Source organism: Poecile atricapillus, chromosome 3 (genome assembly GCF_030490865.1).
Source record: "Poecile atricapillus isolate bPoeAtr1 chromosome 3, bPoeAtr1.hap1, whole genome shotgun sequence".
Taxonomy (NCBI): domain Eukaryota; kingdom Metazoa; phylum Chordata; class Aves; order Passeriformes; family Paridae; genus Poecile; species Poecile atricapillus.
The window spans coordinates 96,867,639-96,880,286 of NC_081251.1; the positions used below are offsets into that span (position 1 = coordinate 96,867,639).

The window sequence follows — 12,648 nt, forward strand, 5'->3', positions numbered from 1 at the left end:
GAATCTTGCTTTAGCAAAAGCAGTGCAGTTTTAAACAAACTTTCCACTGCACACTAAGAGAGTGTTTTATTACAAAATGACCAGATCAGGCTCAACAGCAGCCAGTACATGTAGCTGCCTAGAACAACCACAACATACTTGGAGAGGTTACTGTGACAAGTTTGGCATCAGTGTCCTACAAACAGCAGGTGCTGCTCCGGTATCCACCAACCCACACACGGAGAGCAAGAGCACAGGGTCTGTGAATACCACAGGATTCAGACTCATTTCCAGGACTAGTGTATCTCTTTCTAGGTAAAAAACCCCCACTGCTAACAGCTGTAATAATCTTTTGGAGATATCAGGATATTCACTGTCATGCGTCTCAGGAGTTTCAGGAGAGCAGAAGCTGAAGTTACCCATTCACAGAGGAACATTGCATCTTGTTCTCTGTACTTTACAGAGCTACCTTGACAAAAGATACATATAAAGAATATATAAATATTTAGGATTTCAACTATTCAGGTCATATGCAACAACTTCATATTATTTCTTTATAATTTGCAAAGACTATAAATTTATTTGCCACAAGAGTTCAAACCTGGTGTGATTTCAGTTTGTTTTGCTCACTCCATTTCTCTTCTATATATGGTGAAACACACCCTGTCACTCGCAGCTACTGACATGCTATGCAAGGCCCAAATTAGTTCCTCACTAGAATTCTTCTATTGAATCAGTACTGGGTCATCTTCATAAAGGACACGGTAATGAATATATGTTTAATTGTAAAATCATGAACAGCTATCTTTAAATGCTTAGCCACATCCACAGTGGAACTCTGACATTCCCTGACCTCCAATTTTAACTGTTTAACACTTTATTAACATAATATTCCTTCCTACTTGCTTAGATATTAAAGGACATTTCAAGTGCTGCATGCCATGATTTAAGAAGCCTTAAGTCAACTTTGAATTTCCCCAAGTGTACAAGTATAGATGAACCAGGAACACACAATATGTTTTATTTGCTATACCCAAGCTCTAAAGCTCATTAAAGAACATCCTTGCAATTTAACTATTTCTTCCTCCAAAACAGAGTCTCTTCCAATAGTGTCTGAATGACAATAGTTTTGTTAACACTGTATTGAAAGCTTAACTTGCAAAGTGCCTTTGACCTGTGAAGTGCCTTGAAACTGCAGGAGTCCCTACTAGTTAGGGACAATCACAGAGTTGTTATTTCATGCAGCAATGCAAAACTAGACATTTTGGTTCAAAATTCTCGTAAAATTTTCCTTCACCAGGCATAATACTGCTTATCATTAATGTTTTTAATAATTGCAAAACAACAAGAAAATACTACTTGGAACAAAATGAAAAAAAGAAGAAAAAGGGAAGTCATAAGGATTTCTCATACATAAGCTTCATGTCTTTCACTTTGTTGGCAGTCTCCCTAGCTCCATACTTAAGAGCTTGGTAGAATCACAGTATTTTGAGTTTTTCCCTAACTATTACATCTTACCCCCAAACTGCCCAATTTGAAAACCTCTGAAGAAAACAAAACCCACAAAAAATCACTTGAGGTTTGTAAATAGTTTAGCAGCTACCTTCTTCCCTGACTGTACCGTCACTAATAATTTTCCATGATCTCTAAGCTTTTGTTGACTAACCCTTCAGGGTTTGCAACGTTTCACAGAATAAAAACATTTGCCACACTGGGCCTGCCAAAATCGAGCATCAATTACCTCTGCCAGAGGAATTACCGGAGTAGGACAGAGCACAGCAGGGGTGCGGCCTGTGCCCTCTCACATGACCTAATGTTAACACTTGGATAACTTGGAAAAGGAGGGCAAACAAGGCTGGGCTCAGATGAGGACTTCATTGGAACCAAACAAATCAAATCCAAAAAACTGGAATAGGGAAAGGAAAAGAGTACAGAAGTTTTAAAAAATGTTAGATGGTACAGCGCATATTAGAAGCTGAACAGAGGACTTTCAAGTCTCAACAATTTTATCATAGCAATTGATGAGAATTAAAATGTATCTAGAACTATCCCAATTAAAGCTACACCTGGTTTTCTTAAATCAAATTATAAAAATTGAAACTCTTCTGAGATTCTGTCCACAGAAGAGTAAGTATTGTAACAGAATTTATTTCCATATCCTTTCTGAAAAAATTTGGAATATATTAAAAGTCACAGAATCAGGCATTCTAAAGTTTACAAATATTCAACTACTTAATTTACTGGCCAAATGCTTCAAGAAAGTTCTGCTTTACTCACTTTCCTGTCTAGAATGTGTGTCCCAAAGGATGAATATGCTTTGGGAATTTATTCAAGTTTTATAAATACTATTTTCTGCAATAAATAAGATGTGGTTCTTGATCTCAGAAATACAAAACTAACAAAGGTTGCCCAGAAGAACAGGAACCTCTTGTCCTCTGCTACCCAAACTTCTAAGTGATGGCAGGTACATAATTTAAACCAAGAATTTCACCAGGCAACATTAATCAGTCTCTGGTTCTCCACTTGACTTTGCAGAAACCTGAAGTCAGAAGTGCAGAAAATTTGAACCATAAATGAGGTCAAGACGCTGATGCTCTTAGCATAGATATACCTATACATGGATGTTAAAGATATAGATAGAGATGATATATAGATATCCTGGAGGAGGGACACTGGTAAGACAGAAACTAGAGTCTAGATTTAAAACTACAAAACAAAACTAGCCATTTCTTCCCTTAATACATTTTCATCCTGTCCTCTTCCATCTTTGTTTATCATACCTAGGCTTTCCCTTTGCTTCTATCAGATTGACTTTCTCTTTCCTTCATTCCTGTCAATTTTGTGTCTCAGTTCAGCTACAAATTAACTCACAGAGACAACCTCAAGGAGAGTACAAATTACTATCAGCATTACCAGAAAATCAACAATTTTGGTTTTGAAGTATGATCTCTGATAGTACTTTCATGGGAAAGTCTCACAAAACCAAAGCTATAATGCAGTTTAAAAGTTTCCGAGTTTCAGTGTGAAGCTAACAGACTTCTGATCATACCCACAAAATTATTAGTTCAAAGGAGAGATTGAAAAAATTATGTTTTGCCATGACAGTATCCTTTTCAGATTTAATTATTGTTCTTCTGTTTATCTGTATTTTAGAATACTATTTCAGGTCTAATGCTTTCTGCTTGAAAATTGAAAACTGAAACAAGATTTAAATATCAGACAAAACTAAGAACTACAACTTTACCGTAAAGAACCAGCACTAAAAAAGGTAACACCACACCACTGAAAAAACACAACTGGTCACTGATCCCTCCTGTTTTCTCACGAAATATATAAGAAAATCAGAAAGCAACTCAAGTGTTTTCAGTCATATTATTCCAAGATTTAAATAATACAGTTCAGGATGTAAGGACAGAAATATTGATAGAAATATATCAGAAGAGTACTAGAAAAACATGCAATTAGGAAGTGTGATAAGTTATCTTACATATAAATGTAGAGAACAAATGCTTTAAAAATTCCAAGTGAAAAGAGAAATTCAAGGGAAGTAAAAGCAAATCTTTTTGACTCATACCTAAAGACTCAATGCATTGTAGCACTGAACTTAAATCAATTGAAAATTTTGTAAGGAAACTTTAACTCTTAAAAAAACATCAGTTAGCACAACTGAAAACAGATACTCAGGCTGGGAGGTACAGTTTGTGTAGCACAAGTTACCTTTGAACAAGAAGGGTAACACTTCTGTTTTAAGTAGGAAAAATCCTCTCCCTACTGAAGATAACCCCAACCCTCACAAAAACAGGTGGAATTAGAAATTAAAAAATAAAGAAACCCAGACTTTCCTTTAACCTAGTTTTGTGGAATGGGTCAGAATTTCTTCTCTTGCACACACTCAAGTAGCCTTTTGCAAACTGTGTAAGAAAATACCCTCCATTACCATTAACTCAAAATTTCCAACAGAAAAGCAAGTCTTAAATACCTGAGAGACTATTTTTTGTCTCATTTTTGTATCCTGTCAAAGACAGTGAGTTCCTACTCCATCATAGCATAATATAGGTAAATGTGCTGCAAAAAAGACTAAAGCAGCTAAAAACACCAACCTCTTACTTCCATCCTTAATAGTTTTATCACAAAAAAACATGTGTGAATATTATTCATACTAAAAGAAAAGTTTCAATCTTCACTACATTTCAGATTAAAGTGTTTTTTTCAGAGGGGAGATGTTAAACAGCTCTAATCTCAGTCCTGGGCTGCAGAAAAAGTAGTTTGTTTGAAATTACTTGTTAAAGAAATCAGTGAATCAAAATTAACTATAAAATCCTGCCCTATCAGTTTGGAGGAAAAGAAAGAAAAAAAACACCCCAAGAACTGCAGTACTACAATCAGAGTCATGTCAGAACATTGGAGGAACTGAGCAATTAATATAGCTGATTTTTAGGAGATGCTCAAGTTTTAAGTAACTTTTTCATATTACAGAGGCTGTTTCTCAATATAGCTTTTGACTAAGTCAAGACACCCTCTGACAACATAAAAAAAAAAAAAAAGGAAAGCAAGCTATATTTCCACTTAGTAAAACAGTAATAGAAACTGAAATACAATAATTAACCTATGAAATAACTTGTAACGCTTACAGAATTTCAACTGATGTGGTTTGAGGGGTGGAGAAGGGAAAGATTGTTTCAATACCTTGTCTTCCCTCATCATTGGTAAACAAACCAGCATCACTGCTGCTCAGACTGCTGGATTCACTGTAATAAGAGAAAGAAAGAAACAGATCAAAAGAACAATTGATCTTTCAGTCGTAAAATTTTAAGGAGACAAGGCTGTGCTCAGATTGAACTTAAGCCCAACAGAGATTGGAGAGAAAATAGAATGATTTTTTTTAATCAAACTGCAAATATCCTAGTTCCATTAACTACACAGCGTATTATTTTTGGCACATAAAACCATAGGAATCTAATGGTACCCTGACAGTAAGCCAGATGTGACTGCAACGAGGTACTGACACAATTGATGCATTTTATTATCTGCTTCCATCAAATGCTCACTGCTCCCTTCTTATGCTGCGCAATTCAGCTTGATCTTGGAACAGCACTGCTCAATAAAATAGGAAAAGTCTCAATCAAAAGCAGACTAAGCCTTCCTTCAGCACATGAAATATAAGAGTCTGAAAATCGAATTTCTGAACATCATTTGCAAATATTCTGGAAAAGATACTGGTTAAGGTTTCATGACATACTACTCGGGGAGAACAAAAAAAAGTTTATAACAAAGGTAGCCAATTAAATAAAAATAAAGGTCACCCTGATGAAAACAAGTATGATTCATGATCATAACATCAACAACAACAACAAAACCAAGGTACAGTTTACTTTTCTATGATTTCCAGCATGGCCTTAAAATCAGAACATGTGTATACAACATGGACACACATCTCTAAATTCAAAGACATGAGTTGGCATTTAGCTCCTTGCTGTATATACATTGTGTTACATACAATAATCCATATGTCTCTAAACAGTAAATCAGACTGGTCTTTAAATAACACAGATTGCACTGCTGAGTTTCATATGAAAGGCCTTTTCTCTAAACCTCTTATTTCACTTTTTATCAAGAAAGCTATGTTAAGGAGGTAATATTCTCATCAAAATTTTATCACATTTTACTTACTTTGAGATGTGGAACAATTTTTAAAAAAAAACCCAAACACTTCAGTTCAGCACACAAATTCAAGTACATTTTATAAATACTATGGCTACTCCTGATGTGCCCCTACAAGCCACTCACAAGAACTTTATGTCTATTTACCTTTGTACACTTATTCATATTACAATTAGCATGCTGTCCTATACTTGAAACCAACTGTTTTCAATTATTTTTATTTTTAATAATAAATTATTTTAATTTTTCTATCAAATAACTAGTACACATGAGAAAATAATTTCCTTTTAAATTCTAATTTCTCACAAAAGCCTCTGTTTTTTTATGTATTTCACTTGAGTATATGAATTATATAAAATTAATCTAATTCATATTTAATTATAGGCATATGTATGTTTTTATCTCCCTTTGGGAGGCATCCCAACAGGATTTGAAACACAATATGGTAGCAGGTGATACAAAGCAGTGATTGGGTTTTTAAAAGCATATACATATATATCTAGATATGAAATATCTCTGTGTTTGAAGATTGTCTTAATCCTTGCTGTATCTTAGGCTGATCCAAATCCTTGATGCATAAGCAGCACTTACACTATATCTTACACATAATATAATATACATAATATAATCAAAACAGACTTAAGCACTCGCACAATTGCCCTAAGCAGAAGAAAGGTGACATGCATGCAATGAGAATGGAACCATCTTTGTGAGGGGGACCAAGCCTTGAACTTTCTAATATTGCAAGTCCTTTTAGCAAGCATCCCATCCTCACTTTTATTATAACACAGATGGCTTTACTGTCCCATAAGTTTCATTGTGCACAATTCTACAGCATCCATTTCAAAGGAAAAAACATCCCTTCATCATAGATTCTTCTTGCTTATTTATTAATTGCATGTTATAACATCAGAAAATCCTTTCAACCCTGATATTTCAGCTACTTTCTCTACCAAAATTTCCAATTTTGAGAACAGCCTCCTTCCCTTTTTAAAATATTTCAATTATGAAATATTTCTCACTGAAGGACTAATCAGCACATGAAAACATAACCACTTGAAATATTTGAAAAATTAAAAAAAAATTTAAAAATTCAAACTAAGACTGGCATGTGTGAGCCATGTTTAGCGTGTTTAGCCATGGCAGCCACAGTGTTCACTCTCCTCAGGCCACAGTCACATTGGGCAAGGATTACAGTTGAGATAATTGCTACATGGCAGTCATTTCACTGAATAAATTCAAAACCTCTGGAATGAATACATTAATATCTAAGTACATGAAAGCTGCTATGATGGAGTATATTTCCAGTTTTAACATAATTTTGAAGTGTATTGCAATTCCTTTGCTTTGTAATGAGAATTCCACTCCCAACAAGACTTCCATGAAAAAGCAAAAACCCACAGACTCCTTCTAGTCCTATAAAATAGTGTGCACAAGCGAAAATTTGGAAGCAACAGCTAAGCTATTCAAAAAGCTTTCACATCTTTATTTCTACACTTATGGAAAAAAAGAACACTTGTCATTTGCACTTCCTATGACTAACATGCTGTCTGGTGCCTTGGTTTTGTATGAGACATGGGAGCTTTGTGCTGTCCCCAGGACCTGACCAAGCTCCTGTTTTCCCCCGTGGCCACAATGGGTGGTGCCTCCAAGCTTCACTGCTGCTACTCTTTCAGAACAGGCAACTGAGATTTCACCTCTCTTTAGTGACTTCCAGCACAAACACGTGACAAAGCTTGTGGGAATTAAATAGCACCCAGAATATCACACACTGCTGAATTTGGCTTAAACTGACCAAAAGCTGTGCATTGAGGATAAGGACGGATAAGCCCTGATCAAAAAAATGTCATTCCCAGTGCTTAAAACAATCCTCCTAGGAATTCATATTTGGGATCATTTAGATGCTGACATTTCAGGAGTTTGAAGACTCCTCCAACTTCTGAATCATGCACTTAAAAACTGGTTATTGCTGTTTGGTGTTTGAACACTCACATGCACAGACAAAAGCCTGCAAAAGAAGTCTCACTTAACATTTTTAATGTGCACTTCAAAACCATGTTATTTTCAAATAATGCCATGTATACACTGAAAACTTCTGACTGGTTTTAACCAGTTTTTGGTTTTAACAAGCAACTTAACTCCCATTAAAAATTAACAGCTTTGTTTTGTTTTTAAAAACAAACTTCTAAAAAATTAGTCTTTTTTTCAAGAATTACTGAACTATTGCACTGAATATACTACTGCACACATTACTGCATACAAAACAAAAGCAACTTTGTATACTTTTTATTCTTCCTCTTCCAGCAAGTGTTGCTGAATGTTATCCAAGATGCTTTGTTAGCTCTTTGTATCTTGTAAAATCCCATCTTCACTTTTAAAAGAAAAGCTTTCTATTTCAGAACATACTCCTCTTAAGGAGTTTGTTGGTCCTTTCAAATTCTTCTAGCTAAACGATCTCTAATAAACACACTAATGCATCTAAATAAAGTTAGATTAAAGTTAGATTAAAACAAGTTAAAATTATGCACATACAAAATATTCTGACACAGTATCACCTGAGAGGCTTAGATACAGATTTCTAACCACACAATGAAATGTAAGTTTTCTAATTCAGTGATTTCCAAGCTTTCTGGTACATCTGGTCATTGAAAGAAATTCAGTAGAATGACAGGCCACCACTCTACTGTGTGCATGAGTGGAAAACCCTATGAAGATGAGAATGGTTTTAAAGATTTTTTTACTGGGGCCACAGACAAGTATTTGGAGTATGACTTGAGCAAAAGCAGCTCAAGTATTTGGGGGTAACAAAACTTTAAGTGTTTTGAAGAGGACAATCAACCTTTAAAACAATAATGTTTATTTTGAGAAAGAAGATTCAGACTGACCTGATGAGCTCAGTTCTTGGAGTCTACAAGAGAATATCCTTATTGATTGCTCTTCTCTCCACCCAAAAATTAGCTACAGAACTTTTGAGTTGAAGAACTGTTAACCCTTGTAACATAACAGAAAGTCTTTTACAAATAAAAAACACAAGACCATGGAGATATGAAAAACTATGCAATGGTTCCTAGTTTGAAGGAAATTTTTAAACATCTTTAGGTCCCAGGTCCCAGACTTGGAAGAAAAGACTCAAAGTATCATCAAAGAAAAGAGAAGTTTTCTAAAGGGTTCCTGACAGCACAGACTCCTAACTTGCATGTCAAAGGGAGATGTTTAAAGTTACACTGGCTGCCCTGAAAGATGAGTTCTGTTCTAATAATTAACATGTAAGGAAAAATGTTTAAGGCTTGGGATTAATTCAGCTCTTCCAGCTGCTCCTTGTTCACCAGTGAGGGTCAGAGCTAGCATGTAACAAAAAGACTTAGGACTTTTCTGACTGTAACTGGAGGTAGGCACTTACCAACACTGCTATTATTACAGTAACCAACCTGACTGCTCTGGTCAAAACAACTCTCTGCATCTTGATTCTACCTGTCCAGTAAGGAAAAGGCTTAACAGTTAATAGATAAAATGCCTACAAAAAAAACCCAGGGAAACCCAGTGCCATCAAGGAACTGATGAAAATTTTATCTTACAAGATGTGATTGTCTTGCCGACACTTTGGCATTCAGAACCTGGCACATGGAATAAAACAAAACCAGGCTTACCAGGCCCTGCAGTTAACATCCCCTGTGTATGGTGGAAAAATGACTTACACCTTACTGTGTTGTCAAAATAGTACTTTGGAAACAATTACCATTGCAGTATGACTGCTGTCTGGAATGGATGGATGAGGTGCACTGCCAAAGGGTCATCATTCCTCCATTTTTCTAATGGCAAGCTCAGGTGTTTCTGAACTGTAAATTGGTTTTTGCATTTCGTAAATGATCTATATCCTTGGCAACCTGCAGACTTTTTATGTCCATGACACACCAGAACATACTGTCTAAATGGTGACTCTAAACACTGACAACCTTTCTGACAAATAGAGGTAACAATCAAAACACCAATGACTAGCAATTGGAAAAACACTAAATTCTTATCTGACAACTGTTACCAGTTGAAATAGCCAGAAAAACCCATGTTATTCATATGTGTATTTTGTCATTCTTAATCTTGAAACAACTAGAACATATTATTTCACAAAACTGTTTTCTTGGTTATTCGTCTTCTAAATCACTCTCTATTTTTTGCTGAATTCCTTAACCTGGGCAACTAATACATAAAGAACAGTAGATGTAAAAAAACTAAGAGTAATTTGTTAAAACAGATACTATTGATGCTAGAATTTTATCTCTGGAATCAACAAGAAATCTGACGATTCCCAATACAAGCAACAGTAATAAAAGCAAACAAATATTATCCAAAGTTTCTGTAAAAAGAAAAGGAAAGAATAACCTGTCACTCATGTTCTCATCTGAGCCTTTTTGCTCCTCATATTCCATTTTGTCCTTATTTGCTTGATTCACTTCTTCATTTTCTATAACTACTCCTTCATCCAAGATTTCTGGACCTTGCCGAGCTGCAGATACTTTTCTTTTTTTCACTTTGCTCTTGGAAAACTCTTGGTGCTGGTATGATTTATTGTTATTGTCCATTTCTTGATCTCTGCTGTTATCCTGCTGTTGAGTTATTGTCAGTGCATTAGAGACTTCTGATGGCAGATCAATTGCCATGCGTTTCACCTTTCTCCTCCTGCGCAAAGTTCTGTTTCCCAAACTGTCCACAGCCAAATCTGGTTCATGCCACAGAGGTCTTTTGCCTCTGATGTTATTCAAGTTTGAGGAAGGCCTACGTTTAGCAACCAACAGCTGATCATCAGAATCACTGTGGTCTTTCTTGGTAGCATGATTCTCCCTGTAGTCTTTGTTTGATTCCTCTAAACTGGAATCAGAGCCTTCACTAAGGCAGTGACCAGTCTCCCAGGGATGATGGGTGGTAAATGAACGTCTTTTCCGTCCCCTCCTTTTCCTTGCCTGTCTCTTTAGAAGACAAGACACACTTCGAGAATGATCTCCAGTATCAGCAAAACCTCCTCTGGCTTGCTCTGAACTTTCTTCCAGTGCTGAGACCAGATCATGAACCAGTTCCTCCATAGTCCTACTGAAATGCCTACAGATTTCAAAGGAAAAAAAAAATACAAGAAAACAACAAATGAATTAAAAGTGCTAAGTACAACAAATGCTAAGTGCTAAGTACAACAACTTCATTTGGCAAAATCATTTTAGTCCCTTTAGGCAAGGTAGAATAATCTTTATAGGATGGCCATTGACTCTTTCTACCAAGAGACAAAATCCTTGGCAACCAGTGCTACAAAATTTGAAGCACATCAGCATAAATAAGTTCCTTTTAAAAAGTATCTTCCCAAACTTCTGTCTTGGAAAGAAGAGGCAGACAGGAGGTTCCCCCATTTGTTTCTGGCCTCACTGTTATTGCTTGGTTTTGATTAATCTCATCATATTTATATGATTGTCAGGGATTCCACATGGCAACAGCATCAACAAAGAGCATTCTAACTGCAGGTAAGGAGCACATTTTAAATTTAGGAATGGGAAATGGAATACATAATATTCTCCTTGATGTACATTAATGAGTTCTGCTTAAGACTTTCATTATGATAAAATATTTTTAAGGATGATTATCTCTTAATGCTGTCTAAATGCCAAAATGAATTTAAGATGGCAATTCTTGGATAATATGACTTTTTTTCCTAATAGCAACTAATTCTGTCTTTCCAAATGGCTGATATCTATTCAATTAAAAAAAAAAAATTATTCAGTGCAGTTATATTGAGAGAATACCCAACTACAGATAATTCTAGAGTATTAAATGCAAAGTTTCCTACCACATGTAGGCACTTGCATCCATAGAATCCCATGCTTGCATAAGGAAAAAGATCCTTAAACACACAGCATCAAATTAAGGCCTTTCCCTTTTAAATGTTTTGCTCCTTCCTCTTCAAATTTCACTAGCATTTAGCATGCCTTTAACTCAATATGCTTCAGTAAGTTCACCTATGCATTACATGAACGTAATTACAAAAACATTAAATGATTGCTGCTGAACTCTAATCCTTCTCTGAAGTCTGTGAACCTTCTCCATAAACACAGCAATCAGACTCCCATATAAAAACATCAGAAGACCCCCTTCCTGGAGGTAAAGCAAAGAACAATTTTCATGCTTGCTACTACATTGCACAAACTGATGCATATGGAAGATGTTGTACATTCAGTAAATTATGTAGAGGACATTTAAAAGCAAAACTTCACTTTCTTTTACAATATAAATAGCTGGAGAAACCTATAATAACAAGTTTTCTACACATGGTCAGTGCTGGAGACATGGAGAAAACCTAGACAGATCACAGACAGCTTCCCTCTGCCACTTAGCACAAACTCCAACATCAAAGGTACCTAATGGTGATGGTTGAATGGGCAGTCTTAAATATTAATGGAGGAACTGAAGAACATGATTAAGAAGAAATCCAAATGAAATACCTTACCTAAAGAAGTTATATATTCTCCTTTTAAACCATTTTCAGAAATACTTACTCTAAACATTTCAATTGCAAGAACAATAAAAGCACAGAAAGTGGTAGAAATACAAGCTTATTTTGAATTCTTGAAACTGCTGTGTCACTTCCATTTATTTCCCATACCTCTTTTTCTGTCCTGATGTAACCCCTAGTCATATTACTCCCTCTCAATGTTTTCTTTCGCTCTTAGTACAGCAGAATTACATCGTCTTGTAAATGGCAAGACATCTCTGGAAAAGTGCTACACTTTCTCCTTAATCTATTTGGTTCACAAGATGCTTAAGCAGATGCATCAAGCAGATGCATGTTTCTCCATAGTTATAGCTGCAGTGGGAGGGCACTCAACCTTTAGCCTTCCTGTCCAACTCCCATGAGGACAGACATCCCCAGAGGTGCATGTAAAAGAAATGAGATGCCCTTGAGATGTAAGGGGCTTTTCTGCACTCATTTAACATAAGCCATAACACTTGAACAGACAAACTGCAGCACATTTT

At 35.7% G+C, this 12,648-nt stretch overlaps 1 protein-coding gene across 1 annotated transcript in view; it reads right to left on the bottom strand.

Annotated features, from left to right (window-relative positions):
* The window catches only part of GPATCH2 (G-patch domain containing 2), a 120,319-nt gene that overhangs the window by 100,413 nt on the left and 7,258 nt on the right, over nucleotides 1–12,648 (bottom strand). The window contains exons 2-3 of the mRNA XM_058836268.1: nucleotides 10,018–10,731; nucleotides 4,666–4,727 (exon numbers count right to left, since the gene is read on the bottom strand). Of these exons, the coding sequence (XP_058692251.1) occupies nucleotides 4,666–4,727; nucleotides 10,018–10,731 (776 nt within the window). The remainder of the gene's footprint in view (nucleotides 1–4,665; nucleotides 4,728–10,017; nucleotides 10,732–12,648) is intronic.